This window comes from Metopolophium dirhodum, chromosome 1 (assembly GCF_019925205.1).
Source record: "Metopolophium dirhodum isolate CAU chromosome 1, ASM1992520v1, whole genome shotgun sequence".
Taxonomy (NCBI): Eukaryota; Metazoa; Arthropoda; class Insecta; order Hemiptera; family Aphididae; genus Metopolophium; species Metopolophium dirhodum.
The window spans coordinates 118,788,450-118,802,959 of record NC_083560.1 but is presented as its reverse complement, the minus strand read 5'-3'; the positions used below and the strand labels follow the sequence as shown (position 1 = coordinate 118,802,959).

Below are 14,510 nucleotides of genomic sequence, written 5' to 3'. Positions count from 1 at the left end.
TTATTTAAAAATGTATTTTCAATTCACAGGGGAGAAACTAAGTATACATTTATTGTTCGCAATGTTCGGACCAGCGTTGTAAACGGCACTACCTCTATAACCGTCACAATAGTTCACGGTGTGTTATATTGTATGTAAGGATACTGTGAGAAGGTTCAACGTTTTTATAGGTACGTATCATAATACTCACATCAATGCGTATTGCAGGTATATGACATATGTACCCAAGTTTGTATAGATAAGTGACTTATTATACTTATGTATATGTGTGTGTGTGTGACTTGGATTATAAGAAAATACCAAACGAAAATCGAACCTTAAGCAATGAAAAAAGTAATACGGCACGTACGTCGTACAAGACGCGTCCGACGTTTTACCTGTTTGCCTAGAACATATTCTAAATTAAAATTAAATTATAATTAAATTATAATATTAACATAGATAGTGTGCCACGTTATTATAACGGAAAGCGATAATAAAAAAATAATTAAATACCTGAAAATAAAACATAACAATTAACAAAATATATTATATATCATTAAACCAAAAATAACGCAAACCGAAATATTTTTAAATTTATTTGTTTAAAAGGGCTATTGGTTTCGTAGAAATATATATTTTATGCAAACAATCTAAGTATCTAATAATTGATTATATTATATTCCGTATCTGGGCCATTACCTACCCGCATTTGTTACTATTTTTTAAATTTAATAGGTATTAACTATTAACACAATTTTAAATAACGATACACTCAAAACTTGTATAACGTTTTAGTTCTAAATAACGATAAACGCAAAAGTTGAGTAACGTTTCAATTGTAAATAACATAAAACGGATTTTTTTTTTTGAAATGCAAGCCTTGATTTTAATAGTTGAAAATAGATCCGTTGTCAAAAATGTTAAGGTAAGGTATATAATGTGAACGATTTTTAATATACACGAGCAATTCCAAACTAAATATCAAATAATGACAGTAATTTTATGGTTATTGTCCAATCAAATTGTCAAACAAAAAAATCATTATATTTTGTGTAACTACCTGCCTGACTATAGTATCTATTACGCACTTATTTATCAAGTCACTATTTTTCACAATATTAACAGATTTGCCCACGATATTTTGAATGGATTGAAAATATTATATTGTTGTCACTTTGTCAGAAGGACTTTCTATATAGGTTCAGGTAAACTATAGAATTACTGAAATCCCAATTTTGGTTTAACTTTTTTAAAAAACTATAATAATTTATTACTAAATACTATTTACTAAATTGCTACAAGTGATATTGGTAGATAGTGGCCGTAGTATCACACGAAAATACACTGCCGTTATATTTACTATTTAATGCAGGTATACTGCACGGGTATTCTAAGTTTTAACTTCATAGATTTTAATACCATTTTAGTGAAGAACACATGTAGGTACACGTATGATTAAGACCTCCCAAACTACTTACTTTAATATTTCTATCATACACACGTCGACGAGCGGTCGTGTCTACAATATTATTATAATTTAATGTGCGCTCAGGCGGCGTCGATGCTACCGAATGCGTTCGCGTGTCGCGTGGGCTGTATTAATTATAATTACACATGCAGTGAACGCTATGTCTGAGCTTCTTATAAGTGACCGGTCAGATTTTCACAAATTATCGCCTTTGCTCGGTAAACAATTGTTATTGTACAACATATTATTATTATAAAAATATCATATGTTCAAATCGTGTACGAAGGGCCGCCCGAGAGCTGACCATCGCCGCATGTAATCACTAGTCTGTAACCATATAATATTGTATAATTTATTATTCTATACCAATATTACAATACAATATGGGTATACAAAACACAACATTTGTAAGACATCTATTTTATATGTCTAGTAGGCGTGTATATTATCAAATGGAACAAACGTGTCACGCATCGTTCGGAACTACTGCTTAAATTAATGTTGCAGCCGTCTGCGAGGACCGGTTTTGATGCGCAGGTCAGATCTATAATATTCCATATTCTATAAGCCTCTGAAAGCTCTTTATCCTCGTCACCCAGTTCGCTACACCCACGGCGACCGGTCTGTCACCGAGTCGTCTAGACACCTTTTATCGAGTAACTGAGTAAAGTTTGTAAGGGTCTAACCTACGTGGATTTTCGTGTGCGCAACATAATATTATATTGCGTGTGACATATTTTAGGCCCAGGTTTTCAAGTCTTGTTTTGAATGTCGGTTTCCGTTCATGGACCGAATTTATAAGTGTCATTGAGTGCTGTTTATCAACAAATATACACTGTGTATCATAAATACCGCGATATTGTGTGCATGCCGTGCGCTAGACCTGTATACCCGTAATTGTAAATTGTACCACGCACTTAGTTCGTATATTAAATGGTAAACCACTTATTGTAAATAGGCTTGAATAAATAAGGCACGCCCTTGGTCTATACACCCCGTTTCCAAGTCCTAACACGACGCGTCTCGTCTCTAATGGTTGGTGCTGTAATATACAGGTATAAAATCACTGGACGCACAAAAGAATGGAACGAAAAAGCACGAATGTAATATGATACGTTTTCACGATCGACAATAATAATAAAAATATGTATATGATCCATTTGTACGGTGTCGGGTGTATCTATAATAATATGTAAACACCGTTCAACAGATTTGAATGTCAGAAATAATAATACAATTATTAGTAAATTGTGTTCATACAATGATACTAATATTATTATGTAGGTATACAGTGACGGATAGGCTAAAATTATAGGTCGTATATATTAGAAAAGAATTTAATTCTCAATAATTACTCGGAATTTGGTTTTTCTCAACTCAAGTTATAAAATATTATTATTTTGTTCCAACGAAAATAGTAGGTAACGAAAGTTTGGAGACAAATTGTAAGACATATACAACCGTGTCCATTGTTCAATTATTTAATACATATTCGACTATCCGTATAGGTACCTACACTGGTCACTATGGCAGAAACGGCCGTAATAAACTATATTATTAAAAACCTCTACAATAATAATATGGATACATACCTTTTATACTGCAGTTTTTCAGCAGGTCGACATCCATTTTATCGGTCATCGTTATACCTACACCTTACACTGATCAGCGTTATAAATTATAATATAAATTGCCTTTTACACGCGCCAGTCGTTAATTATATCATAGCGTGTATGCCGCAGGTACATAACTCGTTTGTTAGTGTTTTTTTAAAAATTAGATTGAAGCTGATTTTTTGGCGAACCAAATCACAAGAGAATAATAATTGTTGTTATTTTATATGTTGTTACTTTTCTAATGTGCTGTATAGGTATGTAAATATATTATATTATAATAATTATTTGTGGTGACCTGCAGACGTACTTTTTTCGTATGACATAATAGGTAAGTACTTTTTTTATTGTGCATTATCCTAGTGTCCTGAACAAAATATAGTGTTAAGTACATGCAATTTTAGATATTTTTTTTTTTTGAAAATATCAGTCTTATATCATACATTCCATAATTTAATTATTAATTTATATTTTATTTTTTGACCCAATATAATTTTGCATATTATTACAGTATAGTAGGTACAATACTAGTACAACATAATGTTTTTCCAACATAATTAATATAATATATAGGTACATAATTTAAATAACATATTTTTTGTGAAAGAATTGCTAGAATTGAGTACCTACCTACTCAATAGTTTACTTTTTTTTAGAATTTTATATGTGGTGGTCACCACAATTATAATACAATATTATGCGGCGAAAAGATATGTGACATCATGTGGTATCTATTATTTATTGATTTAATACTAAAAAAAAAAACAATAAACATATAATAATATGTTATCGAGTGGCACCGACACTTGAAATCGATAAGCTATAACATAAAGAATCAACACTGTGTAAAAAGTAGTTCTGCCCATTCGCCGTTATTGTACTAACACACAAAGTAGTATAATCAATGCTAGATGCTATGCGCAAACACACTTAGTTAAACATGGTCTGTATATTCGTGTAAGTGGACACCGAATAGATAATATTATTATAAAATAATAGATACTTGAATAAAACAGCGGCCGCACTTGTGTAAACAGCCTTGCACGTAGAGAAATATCAGCTGTACCATCGACTATTTTGATTTGAATAATTTTAAACGTGCCTGCCTATTATTACAATCATAATATATTGTACAGCGTTCGACTACTACAATAGAGGTACCCATATGTATAACTGCAGTCGCGGTTACGCTTTATTAACATAATATATTATGTAAAACCACCCAAATATGATCATCGCCACATTATTCGTTTTTCAACTGTACATAAAATAAATTGGCGTGTATTATTTAAAATATATGTAGGCAGGTAGCTACTATTACTTAAGTACTTATATGCGTAGGCATACACTGCAGTCAGACTGCGCGCGCGTCGTTACGCATTGCTGTATATAGGAATGGACAATAGATCAATGGGACACCGGCGCCGAAATTATTACCTATGTGTTATAATATCTTATTTCATATAACAATACATATTATGTTCTCTACACGGACGTACCAATGGCATGCACACTTTGTTTACCGCTATAGCTTAGAACACGGGCAACGGACCGAGCCACAGACCGGCCTACCTATATAATGTATATTATATATCGCGACTTGTAATATTTTACCACGTCCATGTGCGCATACGATAATGCGAGGTGTAGACTATAAACTGTAGTGGCTACACGTCCGTATACGATATGCAATTAATTAATAATGTCTGCCGCGTTAGATATTCGGTGCGACGACTTGACGTTTCCGACGGTCGTTCGGTGGAATGGACGAATAATAGGTATGGGTAATATTATACTCGCATACCTTGCAGTGGTGTATATTATATTTTAATGTATTTATGTATTACCTATAATACAGCGTTTCCCAACCGGCGTGCTGCGTCACATTGGTGTGCCGTGAAGTCTCCATAGGTGTGCCGAGAAATGTCATTATTATTAATAAACGCTTATAGGTAATATTTCGATAACAAGTTAAAATATATTGAAAGAGAACCAATCCCAAAGTTCTCACTAGGACTAGATTTTTATAATGTAATCGTAACATAACCGTAATGTAATGTCTCGGTTTTTCCATATCAATAAATTTAATATTTATTTGTAATAAATTGAAATATGATTTTACAAGAGTTTTCCTAGCCTAAATAAACACACCATTTTAAATTATTTACTAGTAATTTTCTCTACTTTGGTATTAATATGATGAAAGCCTAATGTCCTAATATTAAAAATTATATATATCAGTCATATATCAGTGCCAGTCAAGTGTGCCACGGCTAAATGTGAATAGGACTAGTGTGTCGTGAGGGAAAAAGGTTGGAAAACGCTGCTATAATATTATGAACTTTTGTGTCAGTGGAAGACAGACATAGGTGTCAAAGCGAGAAAAGAAAAAAATAAATCACAAAATCACCAAAATTCCAGATGTACCATATACAATATACATATTATGTGCTTCATTCCAAATATTAAATTTAGAAATAACGCGTTACAAAGGCGTGTGATTTTCGTTTTCTATGCGACATCGGATTATAATATTATGTATTTATATGTTCGTTTAAAATATTATAATAATTATACTATATTATAGCGCCGTGATTAACGCGGAATACCACTTAATATTATATACCGACGTAAGTACTATACATACTCCACACGCAGCATAATAATATAATTTAATATTTTATTTTTAATTATAATGCCATCTTGTGAATATGCTCGGCACTACATTAGCATTCGGCAACGACGCGACGGCGACATTAAAACATAAAGTTATAGATCGATTATGTAATAATATTATGGTACGCAATATGGATGATTTGTAATATGTATTATGTGTATAATATGTATGATTTGATCGTCTTAGAATGTCGTATAATAATTAAGTAGATACTATTAATTATTATAATATTGTGCAAATGGCGTAATATATTTTTTTTTATTCAAGAAAAACAAATTGATAAAATACAATTTTGACATGTAAAAATTAATGATTACTTTGCCCCATTACGCTTGTATTACACTATACTAATGTCTATATTATATAAGAACCTATGAGTATTATGATGAGTGCGGTTTTATATAGTATAGGTTTTATAAATTATGATGGTATACTATATGATCATATAGCTGCACACCTACAACAGTACAACCTACCTATAATTTCACGTCTCAGTGGTGTACGATATTAATTATTTTAGACGCCACGGATAGCCTATACAAATCGAATGTATATACGAAAATTTTACAGCCTCGCCGTGCCTCCGAGGTACAGCAGGGACCGCAATTATATTTGAGTTTTCTAATGGCGCGTGGTGCTAAATTTCAAGCAGGCCGATATATTACTTTCAACATTTTACCATTTTTTTCACTTCTTCTCTTCATCAAAGTTAATAGGTACGAGGTACCTACATGTATTTTATTCAGAGGCGCATGTATTTCGGATTGAAGGGTATATATTTAATATTTTATAATGAATTAAAATTTAAAAATGTTTACCTTTTGCATTTTGGTATAGCCGTAAAGAAAGGAATGTCTACAAATTATAAATATATATATTTGGTGCATCTATAAGTATCCAACCAATAAACTATAATATTATATTATACTTCATGTATTATTCCTAACAAGTAAAAAAAGCGGGTAAGCGGATGTCGCTCTGCTGTACAGTAGGTTACAAGTGGGTCAATGTATAATAGATTGTATCAAATATGAATTCAATGATATAATATTATTGTATAGGAAAAACGATTCTGAGCGGAGACGGTATATCTGTCTGGAATCTATAGATATATATATTTTTTTATTGTTATTATTTATTATAGTCTATAAGTTGAATTTATATTATAATATTATTTTTTATTCATTTCTATGCTGACAATTGATAAACAAACTGTTAGAAATTAAAATCCCGTTTTTAGCGGTTTTTCGAAATTTGTCGGTGGGTTTTCCCGTGGCATTAAATAACTATTGAAAAAATCGAAAAATGACCTCTCTAAAATACCATCTTGATCCAATTTGTTAAAAGATAAGATATGTTGAAATCTTAGCGCTCCTACTGGTAGAAATTTTGTATACTGGATAAAAAAATAATAAACACCATTGTAAAACCACTAGTTAAACGTCAACTTGTTAAAACGTTTGTCTTTAATCAAACATTATAGAATCAGTTTTGGTAAATATTTACATTTCGCATATAATTCAAGCTTTTCGATGAACGTGTTTTCCGCGGCACTCTATATTATAGTATCGCGAGTATTCCAGTCGTATAGTTTTTAACTATTATTATATTGTATTGTTTATAATAATTAATATAACGACACTATTATTATACTATACCATAGTATTATAATATAATACCTACCCAAACCACCCATTAAAATATGGTTCATGGGTGCCGACAACCGATGTACACTGCTAATATTAGTAGGAATCGTGTGCTAATAATTAATAGATAAATATAAATGCCTAATAATAACCTATAAATATAATAATGCGAACACACGTGACACTGCCACAGCAGCAAATAGCAATGTGACGTTTGTGACGACTGTTTCCGTGCACCGCCGGAAAGATCATCGTAATACACATTATCACAATATTGTTGTACCCACATTCATAAACTGTCGTATTATAATAAGATTGGTATATATATAGGTACAGGTAGTCTGTATGACTGCAGTATACGTTTATAAAAATTAAAAATATTCGGTGGATGTACCGATGTAATGGCATTTTATCATATTATTTACGATCGTTCAATGTATATAATAATACTTAATAATTTAATGTATTTATAGTGATCGCCAATCTATAGGCGTTTGGCTGAAAATCTATAGCTTCCAATAATATTGTAATAATATATAATACGATGATTTCGAGCCGTGGATGCGTGTTATTTCGATTTTCGACCCAGACATAAAATAATGTTATAGATTTAGAATATTCGAGTGACTGCGCGGTGCAGTGACGATCGAGACGGCGGACGTGTTTCGAAATATCATTGCATTATTCACATTTTGTTATAGGTACCTATAAACATCTTCTCAATTATCGTCGTATTGTCCTATATTTTAATATACATGTCCGACGTTTCTCGCCGCGATTTCCCGCTTTCGACGTACAACGCCGCCGCCGCCACCGTGCAGATGTTTCCGTGCGCATGCGTATAGGTGTGTGCACTATTCGGTGGCGGGTGGGTGGTTTTGGTGGGCTGGCTGGCCGGTGGGTGAGCGGGAAAGGTGTCCTTCCAATAGAATTGCAGGTCCTCCCATGCTCCGGTAGGTGCTCGCCTGATGCGCCTTCGTCCAGCAACCGGTGGTGGGAACCACCTCCACGAACGCCGCCACGGTGGTCTATAAAAAGGCACGCACAACGCTCAACACGATTCATTCCGCGCTCCCCATGTGTCCGGTCTAACTCTACGTTGGCCCTCCGCGATCCGTGTACATTTTCCCCTTCGTGACTAAATTTTCTTCCGTGTTCGTTGCGTTCGATACAATTTCGTGCATTTCGTTTCTAATAATAATTACGGTTCATGGTTCGCATTACGTTATTATCTCGGCGGAACCGCAACACGATGGCGTTCCCGGCAAGATTATTCATGTTGCTGGCCATCGCAGTCCCCATACTGGCAGGAACCAAAGAACTCCCCGAAGAATTTCCAACAGGACATGAACAAGACTCTCATGTTCATGGTAAGAAATTATATAACCTTATTAGTAATTAGTAATTCAACAAAAAATATACGGATTATATTTTTTAAATAGGTAAATTCTCATTTATTATTAAGACTATTATTAGATTATTTTACCATTATCATTGTTATTGTTGTTTTATTATAAAATTTACCTATCTAATGTTTCACAATTTTACTAAACTAATCGTTAACAATAATAATAATAATGGTAATAATAATAATAATATAATGTGCAGAGGATATTAACAGTACTTAGTGGTTTTTATTTTTAAGTTAATATTAGACAGGTACTTGTATGTAATGTATATTATTTATTTATGTGTAAAATATTGTAATCATCCGTGTCGGTACTCTGAAGTAAATTAAAATAATAAAAAAAACCTTGAAAAAAATAATAACTGTCAAATCGCACTTAGATATGTCACGTGTAAATGTTTATTATTTGTTCTTATTCATTTTTATTAACACTTATGCGCGCATCTACCTATAATAGTAGTCTATATTATCGTATTTTTATCTATCGCTCCACAAAAATAAATTATGTAAAATAAATTCGTTACAAAAAACCATTTTATTTCACTCGTTTTGTACTCAAATTTCCGACCCAGTCTTAAATAATATAATCGTTCCACCGTTATTTTTATCAATATATTCTAAAATAATTATTTTTGGCCGGTACCCTCGGAGTTCAATTTATTTTCATCTGTAATAATCACCGCAAGCGCGTAATAATAAGAATTTTCTTGTCCATCGGATACAAAACTAATTTTATTGTTGCACGCGGTCCAGTCTTCATTTTTAACTATAGCATAGTGCGTTGTATTATGGTTCCCCAATAAAGGTTTCTTTTATTATTATAATTTATTGTTTTTTTTTTAATGATAATATCTCGTTTTTTGATTACGCTGAAACTGCGTACTGTTCAAATGTGGTCACCTCGTACAAAACTTATATATAATATTAACTTCAAAAATATTAGCTGTAATTGCAGAAAAAATATTCAAAAAAATTCCACCGATTACTAAATTGAGTAATCTTTATATATTTCTAAGAAAAAATGTCAAGAAAACAAACCCAAATAATATAATAATAATGTCACGACTTACGGCGCGTGTCACAGAAATACAACAGCGCCAATTCGTCGTTGTCTTATGTGTGCGAACTTATTGCGTATGTATAATGTATATATACTTCATTGTACAAGTCATCAACCATGTTTTAGTTACTTAACTGTGTTAACTGATGTATGAATAATGCTGTAAAATATGATTATCATGATAATATGATTCGCGGGATACTCGAGAAAACCCTTTTCAGCTGTTATCGATTTGTATATATTTATATATTTATTAGGCTTAAGCATTTAAGCACAATATATATGACTATGGTTATCACTTATCATTATTACTATTATCACAATAACTTTGGGTATACTTATAACTGTACAATATATATATGTATGTATGTATATTGTACATAAGTATACATGATCTATTTATATCCATTTGCATTCGCATATAATATTCATCTCATTGGCGCAAATAGGGGAGGGCCCCACCCGGCTTAGCCCTCCTCCAAATTTCGGTCAAGTCCCCCCAGTTCAAAATCTAGTAATTAGTACTAATTTTGATATTTTGTGGTACTAAGCAATATGGCTAACCTGGGGAGGGGGGCTTGAGTCCCCCAAAAAATTTAGTCAATTCGCGAATACCTAATATTCATATGTAATTGATTTTGCTATTACACCCACCCGTTACAGTGAATTTTAATTTATACACTGTCGTTTTATCGACGTGTTTAAACACAAACGTTTGTATGTGGTAAATTAATTACATCACTTATAGGTATAGGTCCCCCCCCATACATCGTATTCTATATAATGCCTATACTTACCGTTGAAGTCCGTTGTTATTTTGTCGAACTCGAACAAGAATATATATTTTATACTAATTACTGGATAACCATACCACAACCAATAAAACACGCTTTATTCGATACACCTATTCTTATTTTTCCTCCGAGAAATAAGGTTTCATACCTTTTTTTCAATGTTTGTGATCAAATATAACCATAAATTATATTGTCAATGATCAAATAGTGCTAAAAAAGAAATCCTCCCCCTCCCCCCACCATCTCCTATGACAAAATCATTCGACTGCTACTGCGTATACCTATATATACATATAGTGATTATTCACTTCGTTATATTTCTGTTTTTTAAATACCATAATATTAAAACAATATAGACTATTAATACCGCGGTTACAATTTAATTTCAAACCCACACGTACCTAAATATATTAGGTCTTTTGTTTTTTTCGGAGGAAAAACATCACGAAACGCAACTGGATCGTAATCATGGATAATGTTATCAATTGTATTGCAATTCAAATGTATATGTTTTGTTGTTATCAACACCTATGTTCATTTGTATGTGCATAAATTAAAAATATACGATTTGTGACTTTATGTGAATTATCTTAACGGGTGAACGTCATACTGCAATATTTACTCTAAATAATACGTTTGCGTACGGCATTTGATGACACAATATGATGTGTATAAATTTAGGCAATGCAAAGTTGATGGCCAAAAAGCGGAAAGTAAGTATTCTACTATATATCTTAATTGGACTTTTATATAAAACTCCGCGGTAGAATATCGATAGCACAAAAGCACTCGAACAAAAATAATAATTTATAGGTATCTACAACCTATACAAATCAAATTCTCGTCAAATCTCATCACCGTTTATGCCGAATTATCGTACTATAAGTAGTACTATGATGACAATGTAATAATATCGTGTCCTTTACTGTCTATGCATATAATATTATAGACTCGCGAGTAGAGTAGATATACATAATATTATAATAATATATTATGTTTCATATACCTGATTATCTTGATATTTTGTTAGCTATTTGAGTTATCGAAATTCTATTGCGTAACAATATAACATTATCATAAGTAACCTAATCACTTATTTACTACTAATATTACTATAACACTATACCTAGTAAATTAGTATATATTATTGTATAAAAATATGTGTCCCGTAACAAATACACACGCAAGTAGCTCGATCGTTATGCCAAAAAACCGTTTCGTACCCGTCCATAGTGGATACACCTTTGCCTGACCTACCTATAGCCTAAACACATTAGCGCCGCAAAAATTACTTTATGATATATTATAAGCTTTACTTATTTTATGTTGTCCGCTGTATAACAACGTGTAAAAAACTTGAATATTTCTGAACTACGACTATAATATAATATTATAGTGTACCTAATGATTAATGTTAACGATTGCTAGACACCGCAGGTTTAAGTATGTATTATACCGATGGTCATCGCTAAACGATCTCTACCACCTGTAGAATTACGTGCGAGTGGCGCCGCGCGAAATGATAATAATATTATTATGTTGACTATTCTTTATTACTTTTTTATTCATACGCGTTTTACTACGCGCCGGCCCGGTCGTCGGTGCACCGACGCGTGCATCTTGTTATTACCACCATCGTTACACACAATATTATTATTATTGTGCGCTGCAACGGCGGTGTGGTTTACGTGTGTCATGCGTGTGCGTGTGTGTGGGTGTGTGGGTGCGTTTGGTGCGTGTGTGTGCGTGTGTGTGCGTGTGTGAGCTGGTTCATTGAAGAGAAAGACGGCGACGAGTTTTAACGTCGGTCGGGGAACGCTGATGTGCTGCGGTGGCGGGTGTGTTTGGTATGCGGCGCGACCGTCAAGGTCGTGGTGAGATAATCGTTCTCTTTTTTCCTTGTTTATGTATTATTATTATATATATAACAATATGTGCCCGTGTGTATTTGTTAGTTTGCGTGTGTGTGGGTGTGTGTGTGTGTCTGTGTGTGTCTGTGTATGTGTCTGTGTGTGTGTGTGAGTGTGTACAGTGTACTATCATTAATGAACCGACCACCCGTGACACCCCTCTTTCGCGCGCATTCCTCCTCATCATCCGTGAATTTAAAACCGACGACACGCACACGAATACACGAGCAAAACAATAACAAACAGAATCGCGCTAGCTCACTCGCCCACTTCATAACCCTCACACTCTCGCTCTACCTCTCTCTCTCTCTCTCACTCTCTCTCTTATCATATCCGCATGGGTACGAGAATAATATTTTCACGATTTTCATTTACGTTACACGTATGATATTTGCTATAATTGTACATTTAATATTTATGCAAACAGTAGGTACTCGCAGCATACAAATATCGCGACGTCGTTTTCGTCTGTATACTGTGTACAGAACATCTCTCCGTTTTCTCGCATTCTTTTGCTTCCGATTCTTCAAACCCACAGTAGGTAATAGTAATTATAATTATTGTTATCCTGCAACGAGTCTTGACGGCGGGCGGTGTTTTTTTTTTTTTATTACGTCTCTTACATCTCTTACCTTCTATAAATCACTCTCTCTCACTCTTTCTTTGTCTCACTCTCTCGTCTCGGGTGACTGCCACTGCGGCAGGCGAATGATTCGACTATTCATGTACACTCACTATAATACTGTACATTATTATTATTATACATTTATACCCATAACAATACTAGTACATAATATGTATATAGAAATAGGTAAACATGCGTGCGCGCGTGTGTGTGTGTGTGTCGGTGCGTCGGTGTTGGTGCATGTGTTTATGTGTAGGTACATGTACCTACCTACAAATAATGTACATTCTCATCCTTTGCTTGTGTCGTTCGTCTATACAGTGTGTATTATTCCTGTGCGTGATGGTATTTAGAAAAATTGTATGATAAAAAAATCTCCCTCGGTCGCACATAGGTACATAATACGTCATATACCATCATATAATAATATAATATTGTAATAGTCGTCGCGTTACACGGTCAAGGGGGTAGACGGGTCGGAGGCAACGGCGTTAAGGTCCACCGGTGTTTCCGCCGTTTCCGGTACCTACATATTATTATTATTATTATTTTCCGTACAATAATAATATGACTGTGAGCCGTGTACATCGCCGTATGTGTACATTGAAACAACGTGTTGGTACATAGGTATAATAAGTATATTATCGGCAGTTAATAAATTGTTATTATAATAGTGTTATAATTACTATATATTATTATAGCTATATAATATGTAAATTATAAATTACTAGGGCTGCGAATTTGTAAAAAAAATGGATTATTTTTAGTTTACATTAAAATCTTCCTTACCATTTAGTTAGAATTATGTATCTATTATAATGATTTTGATTTTGAAACTTTTGTAATGCATTTATGCCTTAAGGTATTTTTTTCAATTTTTATAACTACTTTTTTCAATATTTCAATTACTTCCGTAAATTAGGTATAACTTTCAGCGCACATTTTATGAATTATATGTTTTATTAATCTTACAAACATCATGTTCTGTACGCACGTTGAACTTAATTTTAATAGTATCTTTACCGGGGCTTACAAACGATATAATAACGTTATGATTATAAGTTATAACGTTAAATTTGACAAAAAAACTATTGAAATATTTGTAACCGTTATAATAACGAAAAGCGATAATCAAAAATAATTAAATACCGCAAAATAAAACATTACGATTAACAAAACATATTATATATCATTAAACAAAGCATAACTCAAAACATAATTTATAGAATATCATAAAACGAAAAATAACGCAAAACGTATTTTATAGAATATCATAAAACGAAAAATAACGCAAAACGAAATATTTTCAAATCTATTTATTTAAAAA

The 14,510-nt window shown here is 32.9% G+C and overlaps 1 protein-coding gene across 1 annotated transcript in view; it reads left to right on the top strand.

Moving 5' to 3' along the window:
* The first annotated feature begins 8,469 nt into the window (after positions 1 to 8,469).
* The window catches only part of LOC132935223 (uncharacterized), a 30,970-nt gene continuing 24,929 nt past the window's right edge, over positions 8,470 to 14,510 (top strand). Inside the window, 1 exon segment of the mRNA XM_061001701.1 lies at positions 8,470 to 8,756. Within this exon segment, the coding sequence (XP_060857684.1) occupies positions 8,597 to 8,756 (160 nt within the window). The 5' untranslated portion in view covers positions 8,470 to 8,596.